The sequence below is a fragment of the Camelus dromedarius genome, chromosome 30 (genome assembly GCF_036321535.1).
Source record: "Camelus dromedarius isolate mCamDro1 chromosome 30, mCamDro1.pat, whole genome shotgun sequence".
Classification (NCBI taxonomy): Eukaryota; Metazoa; Chordata; class Mammalia; order Artiodactyla; family Camelidae; genus Camelus; species Camelus dromedarius.
Window position 1 is genome coordinate 19234488 of NC_087465.1, and position 16545 is coordinate 19251032.

Below are 16545 nucleotides of genomic sequence, written 5' to 3' on the forward strand. Positions count from 1 at the left end.
CTCCTTCTCATTAACTGACTCCTTCAGTTAATGTCTAATCATGTTGACTATTTAAAAAAGCAGAATTTGACCTTTGTACTTAAGTGGCTTCCCAGACCAACATAATTTGGTAAAAGCAGAAAAGACCCACACTGAGTGTCATAAGGGTTTCCACTTTATCAAAAAAAAAAAAAAAAAGGGGGGGGGGTGCCTGCCTGATGTCCCTTTTATCCCAGAATGAGTTCCCTTGTACTTAGCCCTGATCTTGCCAGATCTGCTTGGTCATGACTGGTGATGAGACAGCCAGCCAAGCAGGTAGGAGACAATCATGAGCGTTGAGACCCCAGAGCATCCCGTTCAGTGATCACAAGGCAGGCAGGTAGCTCACCCTGCACAGCAGGCCCTGCTGAGCCGCACAGCAGTTGTCACACAGCTGTCGTCAGAGAACTGTTGTGTTACGTTATGTTATGTTGTGTTATGAATGCCCACACTATAGAAATGCAATGAGGCAACGTCTAAGGTGGCGTCTTTGCCCTTCTGGTATCATTCTTAACAAAGGAGAGTGAATGGTAGAGCGGAGCACAACTCCACGTTCATGCTTAAGCAGATCCTATCAACTACCTTCCTTAAACCTATCCTCAAAGAACAACATGAAACTCATTAACGTTTTAGTTTTGTTCTCAATTGACCTCCCTCAACAGTTATCTGCCTCCGCATCTCACCGCGCCTTGCACTCACTGAGGAGTTACTTGAAGGCTGGACCTTTTTCCCGTTCATCTTTCTTCAGTAAGAATGTTTGCTGAATGAATGTCTCTGCCCCTTGAATTTAGAGTGCGATTTGCTTGTTCAAGGTGGTGTTGTTAACAATTACTGTATAGAATTTTTCTATAATTTTATCACTGTATTTTTTGGGGTCAAGAAACCTGAGGAGGGGAAATTACTTCGTGTTCTTCTAGCTTATGAATCGTACTTTTACTTTCTGAGTAAATACTACAAATAGTGATAGACTCAGTGGAATATTTGACGATGTTGCCTTCTTTCTATTTTCCCCAAGTAGATTTATTTTTCCTTTCTGTTCACCTGTGAGTTATTTCAGTGTTTCCCTGGGACTTATTTCAAATACCTTCTCTCCATTTCTCACCCACTACCTACTGATGACTGAAAGGAGGCAAAGATGCTTCAGTTTAAACATTCGCTGGTTGTAGAAAAGTCTGACCAAAAGTGACCTCACACATCTACCGGCTGACCCAATAAAATAGACATAAGTCAGCAGGAAGACTGAGTGCATTTCTGATGTGTTCTGCAGGAATTCTAGACACAGTTCCCCAATACACAGAAAACTGAAAGGAGTTTTCTTCTTGTGCTTTTCTGACTATTTCCTGTGTCCTTCCCACTCAAATGTTTTTGCACTTGCATCAACAATTCAAAAATCTACAATCAACACGAAATGTCTTCAGTATAGCACAGGGAACTTTATTCAATATCTTGTAATAACCTTTAATGAAAAAGAATAGAAAAACAAATATATGCATATATATGCATGACTGGGACATTGTGCTGTACACCAGGGACTGACATATTGTAACTGTCTATACTTCAATCAAAAACAAAAAAAATAACAAATTAAAAATAAAATCAACATGAACTCTGTACATATTAGATACTGAGTGTGCAATTGGAAATGGTAGTTCGAATCTCTACTCCATGTTACACGTGGAAATAAATCTTAATCATATTACCAATTCATGGACTCGCCTGTCTTTTATGATTTCTAAACAAGAAAAATCCCTTGGCTTTCTTGTGGGATCAGGAATTTAACAGGAAATCTGTTAAATCAGGTATTTCACTATCTCTGGGTTATGCATGTGACTTACCAGAGAAACAGAGAAGCAGACAGGTTTCCTGTTTATAGTTGAAAATTCCAGACCCAGCCACGTGAAGAGGAAAGAAGGGAAAGTTAGATGTGGCAGCCTGTTAAAATGGCATCTCGTTGTTTTTCATTGTCTGTAGAATTCCTAAGAAACGGATTTGCCTTGACTAGGCTGTGTGAGAATCTAACCATCTGTTTATTTTCAAACTCAGCATAGATGGGGCCGCTCTGTGTGCAGGGGTCTGTGGTCAGAGCTGGCGAAGTGGAACTCATTCATGCATTTACTTCTTCAGCAAACATTTCCAAAGCCTCTTTACAAGTTGAACACTGAGCTGGAAATTTTTTAAATCAAAATATTTTAAATTAAAATTGTCTTCAATGGAGCTCTCAGACTGGAATTGTAGCTGTCGATAAAGTGCTACATTGCTGTGTAACACAGTGAAGGGAGTTATTAAATTCTCCTCCTCCGAGACAGGTCAGAGAATTCAGCAGGGGACTGATGTCTCCTGAAAGATGATAAGGAATCCACTGGATGGGAAATAGGGTGGGGTGGTGGGGGATAAAATTATTATCTCTGTCTACATGGAATTTCTTGAAGTTTGGAAAGCAGGCAGCTATCAAAAATAGAAAAGTTTGCATACATTGTAAGGTTATTTTAATATTAAATGGCCAATTATAGGCTATATCATGATCCAAAATTTAGAAATAATTCGGATCTTAGATCATCCAGATCAGAGCCCCTTTTAAAGATGAAGAAATGAGGGGGGAAGTTATAGCTCAGTGGTAGAGTGTGTGCTTGGCATGCACAAGGTCCTGTGTTCAATCCCCAGTACCTCCATTAAAGTAAATAAATAAATAAAAACTTAATCACCTCCCTCTCAAAAAAAGAAAAAATCAGACAAAATATGGAGAAATGGGGACCATGCAATGGTAAAGGAGTTTCACGAGGTCACCCAGCTGTGGTCCAGTAGAACCAGGATCCAAGCCCATGACTTCAGATGCTCAGGTATCTTATCTATTCTGATTCCCTTTATTAGTGGAATCTATCAAGACAGTATATTTGACATCATTCACTTTATTTTTTTTTTACAACTCATCATTTACAAACCTGATACATACATACAGTTTTATATACAGCCATTATTTGGAACACTGTTATACAAGAACAAAAAACAAAAATACCTGCATGCTGAATGTAAGTATTCATATTTATGTATGACATAGGGACAGACATGCTAATAACAGTTTACGTATGAGTAATGCTTTACATTTTACAAAGCGCTTTCATAGGCATCACATATTTTGTCCTCCCACATTGAATGTGTAGGGTGGCCATTATCACCCCCATTGTACAAATGAGGGAATTGCAAGTTAGACTTTGTGACGTAATGCTACACAGGTTCTAAGCAGCAAAGTCAAGGCTCCAATCTGCTTTTCCTCTGTACTTGCAGGATCCTTTCTATTACATTCCCATTGTTTCTCTAACACAGGAAATATGCACATATGCAAATATGCCTGCGCCTTCCCATATCAGTCAGGTATTTCATTAAGAGTCACGGTGACCTAGCAATTTTCTGGAAGCTTTCATGGACACAAAGCAACTTATGTGATCTTACTTTCAGCAGCATATGATCTAGCTGAGGAAGATGGGACTGAAATAAATTAATAAAAATCTAAATTTGTACCAGCTTTAAGGGTAGTAAATATTCTTCAGATTCCAAATTACATCAGGGAAATACAAGCCCGCTGGTGATTTACTCTGTGAATCCTAAAGTTGAATGCTATCATCGACTTACTGTACACTCTTTAACTTAATGCAGTGTATAATTACTGTATAATGTATACTGTATAATTAATGCATCATTAATAATCTGAAAAATGCAATTGTAGAAGACCAAGAATGAGTACCCTAAACCAAAGGCCAGATTGTGCAAAAATTCACGTCCATCTCAACTTTCAACAAGGGAGTGATATTATTCAGTCTTTTTAATGAATGTGAAACTTAGACTTGTCACAGATCCAGTTTTCAAAGCCTTTTAACTGCAGAAGCATCAATCCTTTTGTCCTGCTGGGTTATTCACCTGGCACTGGTAGACCAATTAAAGCTGTTGCTCAACAGTCAGTTACTTAGGGGAGGATTTTATGCTTCAGTTGGTAGTGCCCAAATTCCAATCAGCATAACTGGGACCTGAGAATTCTCCATTCCATCACTCATCTTTTTTTTTTTTAATCGATAGAAAAATAGGAAAAACGCTTTTCCAAAATTTAGTCCCAAATTTGAGTAATTTGACCTTACTTTCTAAATTCTGCTGAAAGATGATTTACATTTTGTGAAAGTTTATCCTTATTTTATTGTTTTGTTTTCCCTATTGACCCACATTTTGCTATTTTTAAAACTCCACTTTTCCATATGTCATGGATAACGGCCAAGTATGTTGCCTCCCATGGAAATAACAAAGATAAGAGGTAAACACTTGCTTCCCTAACAAAGGACTTGATTACATCTGAGTTGATTTTATGGTAGTATTTCCACTACTTTTTGTTACTGAGGGTTACCCTAGGGACATTTGGTACTCCTGACTTTGATGACCTTTCACTCCACTTTAGTTGAAAGCCACATAAGAGACTACATTAAATGTCTAATTTTGAAAAACTTTGGCACAGTGGCAACCTGGACACACCCTGGAATTTCCTGGGGTGTTTTAAGAAAACTGCTGATGCCTGGGTCTCACCCATCACCCATTGATTAGGGCTCAGTGGGTCTGTGGTGCAGTCTTGATACTGGGATGTTTAAAAACTTCCAGATGATTCTAATGTGCAGCCGTATTTAGGGAATGTACCACCATGTTTAGAAGAAATTATCCAAAAGCTAAGCCAGTCTCTTTTAAAGAAATCACCATGTAAATCTTTAGCCAAGAATTAGAAATATACCAGTCAACATGAAACTAAGACTTACTAATAAAATCCATGTGCTATATTACTTCTAGGCAGTGCTTTTGCTAGTGAGTGTTTAAAACCATCTCCTCAAGGAACAAATCTCTCATTGGTTGTGTTTTGCTTTTTCCCCTGGTGTAAATATTCTCACCACAGCTGATTTCACATTACCAAGGGTTTAACAAACAGCTTGCCGAATTCCTGAAAATCCAGCTATCAGGTCTTACGAGACAGTTGGAGCCAACTCCAGCACACTGGAGGGTGACTTCTAGGAGAATTAACATCACGTAAGGTGCTCGTCCTTTGGGGATTAAATGCATTTATTTAGGATTTGTTTTGGTTAGAGTAGATAATCATCAATTGCCTTTTTAAAAAGTTGCTGAGATTAGCAGAGTTATGTAGCAATGTTTGATGGCTTTTCTGTGGATTTGTCTTTTTCCATATATATATATATATGTATTTTGAAGTGTAGTCAGTTTACAATGTTGTGTCAATTTCTAGTGTATTGGTGGATTCATCTTAATAGGCTTCTTGATTGTTTTTATTTTTATGAAAATAATATTCTTAATAAAGTTAGTCACTTGGTGTGCAAATCAACATCAACAGCTCTGAGATCCTGTGAAGTTCTTTTTATTTTGAGTTATAATCAAATGATCTATTTGAATATCATGTGCATCACTAGATAAATAATAATAACAAAAGACAATTCTATCCTGCTTTTCCTGTGCCAAGCACTGTTCTAAGCACTTGTATTAACTTATTTCTTACATGTATTCACCTATTTCTTACTCCCAACTCTTTGAGGCATGTTCAATTATTATCTCCATTTTTTCAGCTAAAGACCCTGAGGATCTGAGAGGTTAAGTAACTTGCCCAATGGCACACAGCTAGCAAGTAGCAAACTGGAATTTGAACTAGGCAGTCTGACTACTTCTACCCAGCTTATATCAAAAATAACTAGAGAATCCAAATTATTTTCTGAGACTATTTTTATATACTGCAGAACTCGTTTTTTTTTTTTCCCCTCCTCTCTTCTGGTTGTTTGAAAATCTTTTTCAAATCTAGCAATATGTATCACCTGCTGAAATAATTATCTTGTCTTCCTCATTATCAGTGTGGTTCCACTTTTCCTGTTATGAAAGCAAAAGTACCCATGATTTTTGTATAATACTGCCATTATATTTAATGAGGAATGCATTTTATAGTGAGTCATATTACCACAAACCTCTAAAAATAGCGCCATAGTTTTTAAGTGCTCCTTTTTATGGCTTTATCCGGCTGGAGCCAAACACACACACACACACACACACAAACACACACACACACATACCCCTTGGTTATGATGCCTCCCAGACACATGTTGACAAAATGCCCAGAGGCGGAGAGGGACTTATCAAGTGTAGCCTGAAAGCATTTGCTTGGAAATAACTTCAAACTTGCATAAAATTTCAAGAATCAGACTAATTCAAAGAAAACACATAGAACTTTTACTCAGATCTGTCCTTAAATTTTATCCCATTTCCTTTATCAATTACTCTCTCTATTTAAGTGCATAATGTGTATCACACACACACACACACACACACACACACACACACACACACACTACGTTTTTCTAAAATTTTTGAGAGTAAATTATATACATTCTGGCTTATTACCCCCCAAATTGTTCAGTGTATATTTCCCCAAAATACAGAGATTCTCTTACATAATCATAACACATTTCTATTTAATTTACCACCTAAGATCCAACTTACAGATTAACCTAATGTTGTCCTTTGGAGCATTCATTTTATCTCTGGTACAGCGTCCAGTCTGGGAAGACTTACTGCATTTAGTCATTGGGTGTTTTTAGTATAATTTAATCTGGAGCATTTCCACAGAGCCTTTGTTTGCTGTGACATTGACATTTTTGGAGAATTCAATCAACACCCCCTTCCCTTTTTTACTAGAACATTCCTCATTTGGAATTTGCCTGCTGTTTCCTTATGATTAGAGCCAAATAAGGATTCCAGGCCAGGATACTGCATAAGCCATGTTGTCTCCTTCTCTGGGTATCACTTTTGAAGATGCGTGGTTTTCACATACCCTCATTGGTGAGGTGGGTTTTGATTAGTCAGTCACGAGCTTGTCCACTTTTTCCACTGCGTGGTTATTATTTTTTCCCTTATGATTAATAAGCAATTTGTATAGAGATATTTTAAGACCAAATTAATATCCTGCTCCTAATCAAAATTTAACTCTAGCTTTGGCATCCATTGACAGTTCTTGCCTGAGCCAGTGTTTACCATGATGTTTGAAAAATGATGATTTTTCCAATTCCAGTACTTTTTCTACATTTAAATTTCAGTCTATGGCATTCTACTGTAAGGAAGACATTTCCCTCTCTTTCCTTTCCCTCTTTCTCTCTCATTCCCAGTATGTATTCATGGATTCTTTCCTTTTTTTCTGGGTGGGGAGGGAAGATTGAACACAGGACCTTGTGCATGTTAGGCATGCACTCTACCACTGAGCTATACCCTCCCTTCTAAGGTATTTTATTTTATTTTTTTTGTTTTGAGGGAAGATAATTAGATTTATTTATTTACTTATTTATTTTATTTTTTATTTTTTAAATTAACTACTTTTTTATTTATTTTTAAAAATTTTTTAATGGCGGTACTGGGGATTGAATCCATGACCTCATGCATTCTAAGCATGTACTCTACCACTGAGCTATACTTTTACCAAAGGATTCTTATTTTTCTCTCAGTGTTTTATAACTTATATTTTCTGTATTATTTTGTTTCTCAAATTGTCCCAGGTTTGGCCCATTGAGAGCACCTTCAAGGTGACTCTGTCTCTAATATAAGGAGGGACACTTCCTTACTTTCTGGCATAACAAGATATTTTGGGCTTATGTTATAGCTATACTCTTATCTCACATCAGAATCAGCCATTTTTCCAAGGAACCATCGTTCTTTTTTGGTGGGGAACATATTAGACACCAAGCTCTGGGCACTGGGTGTACCCATTCATACTGAGGTGTCTTTGCTTCTCAGCTCTGTAGGCAGACAGAACTAAAAATATATATATATGTGTATCCACACAGACATACATATGAATTTACATATATTCCCATCCATTCACATTTTGTTCCTTCTCACCTTCCCTCTTCTGTATTGTATGTTTCCGGAGGGAAAATTCCAGCTCCTAACAACATCAGTACATCTTCTCATTTGCTCAATCACGTAATATACCTGAAATAGTTTTATTCCTTGGGCGCAGTGGTCCCCTATTCCTGCCTGTCAAAAAATCTACTGGACCCAGTGATTCCATGCCTAGTTCTTTATTTAAAAGAAAAAGATTTCATATTTCCACAAACAGCCTTGTACAAGAATGTTTTATAGCAGCTTTATTCATAGAAGCTGAAAACTGGAAATAGCTCAGTTGTCTTAAGAGGAGAATGGATAAATTGTGATCTATTCATGCAATGGAACACTACTCAGCAATAAAAAGGAACAAATTACTGCAGCATGCAACAATATGGATGAATTTCACAAACAGTATGCTGTCTTTAAAAAAGCAACAGAAAAGAATACATAATGTATGCTTCCATTTGTATGAAGTTTGAGAACAGGCAAAACTAATCTACAGTGATAGAAACTACATCACTACTTGCTTTTCTTGGAACAAGGATAGAGCAGGACATTGACTGGAAAGGAGCATAAGAAAACATCCTGGGATTAGGGAAATGTACTTTGTCTGGATCAGAATGTGAATTATATGACTGCATTCATTTGTCATAATGGATCAAACTTTATCTTTAATATCTGCATTTCTCTGTCCATAAATTAACCCTCAATTTTTAAGTTGGCTGGAGCAGAGTAAAGCTAGAACTCCTTATTTTAAAACAGCTCCTTATTCTAGCTTGCCTCACTTCTGGTCCTCCTCCCCCATCATTCTCCTGGCCCCTGAAGGGATTTGAGTTTGCTACCCCAATCAATATACTTACTTCCTTTTACCATCCTATTCTTTCCTTTTATGACCATTTCAAACATACAAAGTACAACATAGGTTAGAATTTCACAGATAATTAAATGACATTATCAACCCTTTAGGTCTGCCCAATATACATACTTTAATTGAGAAGAGACTTGCATACCCATTGAAAATGTTTAAGTAACACTGAATTTTAGATTAATCCTCAGTTTAGGCATTTGCCTATCTGATCTATTAAGACAAAAGCAAAAAGAAACCAACAAACTGCAGTGTAGACAGGCTTTGCCAATGAAACAGTTGATTTCCAACTTCAAATGATGAAATGTCACTTCAGTGAGGAAATGATTTTCTCAGACCTTCTCATAAATTCTGGTGCAGACCACGTCCTTCATTTTACATTCCTTAAAAAAAGAGAGATTAACTAAATAGCTAAAACTCAAACTCTGGCACAACAAATTTGTAATTTATAACAGACATTGTAACAGACAATTTATAATAGACATGTCAGCAAACTCATAGGATTAAACTCAGAAAGAACCCAAATATCAGTGTGTCAGTTTCCGGTAATTCAGAATCACGACCATTGAAATAGGAGAAATGGTTTTAAAGTTGATCTAAGTTATGGCACAGGTATTTTTTTAAGTGGCAAGTTTTTATGCATAAGTTGTACAGATTTAAATCTATTAAAATAGTTATTTTCAAAACTATCTGCACATTGGCATTATCTGGGGGAACACTTAAAAATACCGATGGCTCCTCCTCCCCTAAGAGATTTGCATTCAGTTGATCTGTGTTGGGGCCCCCATATTGGTATTTACTCCCCATATAAGTCTGTTGTGCAGCCAAGGATAAGATTCTCTGTACTGAAGGAAGAAATATTCAAAACACTACATGAATCTATTTATAATCAATGTCTATGTTAAATAGTAAGAATAGGACCTGAGACTTAAAAACATAGTTACAGGTCATCTCATATAACCTTTGCCATCATTTTTTATCTGCCAACTACAAGAGGTCTCCAATGAGCTCAGCTTGAATTATTGGCGTGGTTTAGTCCAAGTTACTATGGATTCTTGAAAACAAAACAAAAAACTGTAGATATCTACAAGTATTCAACAATGGACCCTTTGGAAATGTGCTTTGCTTTTAAAATTTAGACTTGCTTTTCTCTTTGTGAGTCCAAACTGATGAGGCTTATCCATACATTTTTTTAACTTTGCTATCATTTTTAGGTGTTGTTATTTCTAAAACAACAAATAGGCTTTGCCATTTCTGAACTCTTGAATCTGAAATTGAAGTAACTATGGCTGAGTCTTGATAGTTTAAATATCATCCAAACATTAATTCTGACTTTATTCTCAGCCATTCTTATCCAAGAAAAAAAAAAGAATATTTTAAAAATAATATAACCAATTTTTTAAAATATCATTATTTCTGTATTTAGAGTAAAAATATTCTTACCACTACCATTTTTCCATCCACCAACTTTCTCTTTATTGTTGTCTCATTGTCATCCCATCTCTGTACTTGATTCAACGAGCCTCTCGACAAGGTTAAAATGCTCTGCAAAGACAGGTTCACACAATTGACTTGCTTGGCCTTTAGTTGATTAAAGAAGCAGTTGATTCAGTACTGAATCATTTTCATGATAGATGTCTCATGAGGCACATTCATTTTCAACAGAATGGAGTGGTCTATCCTTTCAAATACCTGCGAGGGTAATCCTCTCTCTCAAAGCAGTGGATAGAACCAACTTCGAAGAGAAACAATAAAGTTTACCTTTGCTTTCCTATTGTCAGCTGTGGTTTCTTCGAATTCCTGGCCCAGCTTGAAGGAGATCTCTGTATTTTTAAAGGTACTTTCTGTTCTTATGGTTATAATATCCCCTTTCTTGCTGATGATCACTCTGGGTTTGGCCAAATTTCCCAGTTTTCTGGTGGCTAATCTGACGCCTGGAAATCAAGACAGTGTTAGAATTATACTGATCAAGAGAACATATGTGGAGAGACTATGGGTGGCCACATGTTACAGTCCACTGTGCCCCAGGTGTGGAGATGGCTCGTAGTATCACTTACTGCTAAGGACCTCTTCTCATGCTTCACCACCTAATGGAAACACATGTCCATGGACTTGAATATTTCAAGTTTTGTTATTACAAAAGTAATGTCTGCAGATTTTAAAGAGAAAAGTGTTTAGCCTCAATATGCAAATACAAGTCATCTACTTTTACCACGTCCATTCTCATGCTCCATTAAAAACCACTAACTATAGCTTTGTATGGACCACTCCAGACATGTTTAGTTTGTATATATAAATGTTGGAGACATATTTTTCAAATGAGACCTATACATGCTGTTCTATGATTTTTTTCCCTCAATAACATGTTATGGATATAGGAAAAATCTCCCCTCCATATCCTTGATAGAATCTCATTGCTGAAATTTTGCTGTGGCCCCTAAATCTATCTGCACCATTTACAAATGATCATAGAGAAATAAAATAATCTTTTAATTGAAGTATAGTTGATTTACAATGTTGTGTTAGTTTCAAGTGTATAGCAAAGTGATTTAGTTATATATATATATTTTTTCAGATTCTTTTCCATTACAGCTTGTTATAAATATTGAATATAGTTCCCTGTGCTATACAGAAGATCTTTGTTGTTGATCTACTTTATATATAGTAGTGTGTATCTGCTTATCTCAAACTCCTAATTTATCCCTCCTCCTGCCTCTCGCTTTCCCCTTTGGTAACCATAAGCTTGTTTTTCATGTTTATGAGCTTATTTCTGTTTTGTAAATAAGTTCATTTGCATCATTTTTTTAGATTCCACATAAAAATGATATCATATGATATTTGTCTTTCTCTGTCTGACTTGCTTCACTTAGTATGGCCATCTCTAAGTCCATCCATTTTGCTGCAAATGGCATTATTTTATTCTTTATGGATGAATAAATAAAATAATTAAAATTTTTTTCTCCATTTGGAAACAAAACAAAATTAGACTCAAGCAGTAATACTATATGACTTAAGATTATAGAAATACATATGCAGAAAAATAAAAGTGTCAAATGAGAGAGATATGTGAAGAAAAAACTACTTATATATAAATACATATAATTATAGTTATATATACATAAAGATGTGTGGAGAGTTAGAGCTAATAAGTAATGGTGAACTGTACTCTTTCTTCTAATTTTGATTGATCTTTTGTTATTTGATATGTTTTAAGACAACGTTTTTCAACTAAATTTCTTCAAAAGAGCCTAAGAATCTACATTTCGCCAAATCCCCAGGTGTCCTATGCACTCTAAACTTTGAAAATGACATAATTAGGGAGTCTTCCCTAGACTTCCTTATGGACTTTGTTATATTTTGCTTCTTCCTAAGCTGTAAAGTGAAATTCATAAGTTTAGCCAATCTTATAGTATAGATAGATATATTCCTACTAATTCCTGTGGTTTTTCAGGCAAACACGACATGATCTTGCGTATTTTATACAAAAATAGAATCCTTCTCGTAAGCTTTCTGAACAGATGAAGCTGCAGACACTTTGACGAGCATGGCAAACTGAGGTCATGGGCTCCACTCTCTACTTATTTATACAGCTCTGGAAATGTCTAAAGACTCTTCAGACCTGTTGTGCTCATATCTGTGGAACATTCCCTATAAATAATATCAAATACAGTTGACGTACTAATGACTAGACTTTCCATCTCCATCCACTGTCACAACTCCGGACAAGACTGATGTTAATGTGGCTGAGTTTGAATTCACTGACACAACCCAATTCTTTTTCTCTCAGTGACTTTCTTAGACTGTGAACATCCTGCTCTTTAAAGAATTTACTTTTTACAAACTGTATCTACATAATTATGCAATAACAGACAACCTAGAGGTAAAGAGAGAAAATCTCAGGTTTAGATAAGCATCCAAATTTTAAATTGAGGTTTTCTATTAACGTTAGTATATGCAACTCTTTATTTCATGAGCACGTTAGTTCTTATACAACTGACTTTCAGGAAAGCCAAGAATGGATTGACTAAGCTTCTAAGATTTCTTTCTTCTACGTTTGAAACCAAAGCCCTATTGACATGAAACTGCCTTCGAAATTAGTGGGAGTTCCACACATTTAAGCAGCTCTTATTTTGAGTTAAAATCTATTAAAATTGCCACAAACAAAATGCAAATAAATTAGCTGATTGACACAACAGGAGATTAATTCCAGAAGAGGATTATACTTCAGCCTGTGCAAGCTTTCGCAGACTCCTGGAAAAGGAGTTAGAAGGAAATAGTCACACATCTTTCTCAAAAAGGATCCTCTCACTTAGAACAGCAAAGAACATTTCTTACCCAGAGCTTTCATGTAATCATCAAAGTGCTCACTGGAGACAAGTTTCCAGGTGCCAAGGAATTTGTTGGTCATTGTGATGGGTGAGGATTCAACACAGTGGCAGATGAGATTCAGGAGACTTCAGTGAAACGCTGAAGCCTCAGAAGATTCTTTTCAAAGATGTCCAGAGCACGTGACTCTCACAGAGACCCAATGGGGAAAAGCAGTGTCAGGACTGGGCAATGAATGGCTCTTCAATCATCCACTAGGACAAAAGAAAACCCCACATAATGTCTCCTTCAGTCTCCAAAAATATTTATACAAAATCAACGACAGTACTACTTGAACCTTCAAATTTTTCTGACCCTACATTTTTAAGAAGCGTTTAGGTCCTTAATTCTTTAGGAAAAAGTCTATGAATTGAGTCTTCTAACACACTAAATTATATGACCATGAATGAATGAATGTGTGTGTGTGTGTGTGTGTGTGTGTGTGTGTGTGTGTGTGTGTGTGTTTAGGCATCTCGCTCACTCTCAATCCTGAGTCTGCACAATTAAGAATTCTTATTGAAAGAGAAGAAAGAGGAGGAAAATGTCCACGAGAATGGTGCTAACCGCCTCAAATATGTTGTGGGAGAGAAATGCAGGGGAGCAGTGTGAGGACGTATTCATAGGTGAGGGAGGCTCGGCATAGTTCGCATATCCGAGGCCGGCAGAGTGGGCAGACAATACGGTCGGTCTCTCACAGCAGAGCACAGAAATCGCATTCATGGCTGAACAAGAAGCAGCCCTATTACACGCTCTTTGACCACAGCAAAGATTTTCATCTAAAAAAAAACCTTAGGTTCGAATTAAGCAGGTTCTTGGCTAATACAACGACTTTTTAAGTCCTTTCAAGAAATCTCCAGTTTTATAAAGAGAAAGGATTTTCTATAAAAATAATACAAATGTATACTGGGAGCCCATTATGGACCAGTCACTGTGCTAAGTGCTTACTATGGATTATTTCAGTTAATCCTCTCAACAACTCCAGGAATAAGGCACTCTTATTATATGCATTTTACCAATGAGAAAACTGGAGCTAGGGAGGCTGGGTAACTTGCTCCCAAAACTTGAATAAGGAGAGGTAGTATTTCAGCCTGGTACTGTTTGTCAGTACATGAATGTTAGACCATCATCTCGTACTGCACCTGCTACACCTTCTGCGCTGGAGGCTCTGGCCAAAGGTCAGACAATACTGATGTCACCGTGACTGAATGGAGGCACTCATTCTTTGCTTAAAAAGCAAGAGAGGTGAAAAGTCAAGAGATGAGGCACCCAGGCTATTAGGATACATCAGAACCCCAGTCTTGGACCAAGGGGAGCAAATATAAAACCACTTCAAATATAAGTGTTACTCTTGGGTATATCAAGTAGCCGCCATATACTTTCCTAGCAGGGTTTCCACAATGACATTAATACTGGCCAGGAGACAACTGATATTACCAGGTTGTATATAATTAGTACACAGGTGGGCACTCTTAGCAGTAATGAAATCAACTCATGATCAATTTACTCATAACAGGTAGAATCACTGACCTTCGGGGCTCAGGTTACTACTGCCATAGCTGTACCGTAACCATTGCAATTATGTGGTTAGGGTCCACGTGGGGTCAAAAACGTAGAATCATACTCAGTGGCCCAAGTGTCATCTTACGTTGCTCGTGCCTGGATAACTCAAGGTAGAAATGAAACGGTGAGGAGAGAAATTCCTAACCAGCTAACCCAATCTTGGACCCAAGAGCATGTAACTGGAGGGAGTACTCTGTACTGGGACAGAAGGAACAGCTTGAAAGAGGGGGCTTTTGATGAGTGGATGTGCTATTTCCTTATCCAAAACACTTTTAAAATGAACAATGCTATGACTTGTGTCTTCAAAAGTTTAGGTGTTCTTCCTAAATCTACAAAGAGCCCTCAAACCTTCCCACCTGAGCTGAACCCTCATACCTGGAGGAGCTCACCCAGGAGAGCTGCATGGATTTTCAGCGGTCCTTGTTTTGCACAGAGAAATAGATATTAAAATATACACAGTGATCTATATATTGGCAAGTTTTATAACTTTGAAGCAATTTTAGACAAAGAAAGGAATTTTATATTTTAGGCTCGTCAGCAATGTACCTGACTTCTGGAATTGGCCAAGATGAAACTCTGAGACCCATGTGTGAGTCACAGGCATGGATCAAAGCAGTGAGAGAAGATCCTGGCTGGAGACATTAAGTCACTCCCAGATAAGGAATTCATCAATATCCTAGTGAGAAAGGATGGGAAATAAATATCAGAACAACATTGTAATAAGACACATATACTTACATGTAAACTAAATGCTCATAAAGTGGTTCTAGGCACTCTAAGCTATAGGTTCACCTTTCACTGATTTTTTTGCCCTTATAAATTGTTAAGATCAAGGAAGCTACCTCAATCATACATTGAAAAGAACATCCAGAAGTCGAAACAAAATGGATAAGGAATGCTTGCTCTATGTAACATGTCGTGTAAATATCCCTTACATCTGTCTTCAAGCTATATCCAATTGTATATTTGGAAAAGCAATAATACTGCAGCATAAGAACAAAGAATTCATGATCTCCTACTTGAATGCCAAAGATCTGACTCCAATCCTTTCATTCGTTCAACTGCAAAAGTATTGAGTGCCTGCTTAGGGCTTCAAGGTGCTGGTTACACATCATTAAACAAAATTCCGTACCCTCAGGGAACTTCCATTCTATTCGTGACTTGATAAAGGCTTGAAGCAAGAAATTTTAATTCCAGGGAGTCTGAAATTATTTGTAAAACAGAAATATTGTGATAATAATTGGAGGCAGGAAAATCACATAATATAAGACTAGGAAAAATAACCAATAAAATATGAAATAAACTTTAGAATTTTCGCTTCCTCATGATAGATGAGGAGGGTAAGCTAACTTTCCAACTGTGACATGTAGAAAAAATGGACAAAATTAAAAAAAAATTCTTCAAGATATCAGAGAGATAAAGAAGGAAAAGGAGGGAGGGTATAGCTCAGTGGTAGAGTATATACTTAGCATGCTTGAGGTCCTGGGTTCAATCCCCAGCACCTCCATCAAACAAACAAACAAACAAACAAACAAACAAAATAAATAAATAAATAAATAAATAAATAAATAAATAAAATGAAGGGTCTAGGGCTTGGGGAGAAAAGGGGAGCCAGATGAAAACAGGCTTAATATTTAGGGCCACTGCCCTTCTAGGGATCTATGAATTCTGCAAGAGACAGATGAGAGGCAAAATCTGAGGGACACTTATGACACTGTTACACGTTTAGGGGAACAATGAAGGAGAGTCCTGGTTAATCATCATATTTTAGTTTGGGACTTTGAAAGGCTGCAACATAGGAGAAAAGATGAACTTGAAATAGACCTGGCTAATACCAA

At 36.9% G+C, this 16545-nt stretch overlaps 1 protein-coding gene across 1 annotated transcript; it reads right to left on the bottom strand.

Moving 5' to 3' along the window:
- Positions 1-8068: 8068 nt before the first annotated feature.
- On the bottom strand, positions 8069-13255 carry LOC105088522 (myelin P2 protein). The gene is made up of 4 exons (XM_031441422.2): positions 13118-13255; positions 10544-10716; positions 10226-10327; positions 8069-9165 (listed from the first exon to the last, which is right to left on the bottom strand). The coding sequence occupies exons 1-4, from the start codon at positions 13188-13190 to the stop codon at positions 9115-9117; spliced, it is 399 nt and encodes a 132-aa protein (XP_031297282.2). The 5' UTR covers positions 13191-13255; the 3' UTR covers positions 8069-9114.
- Between the last annotated feature and the right edge of the window lie 3290 nt (positions 13256-16545).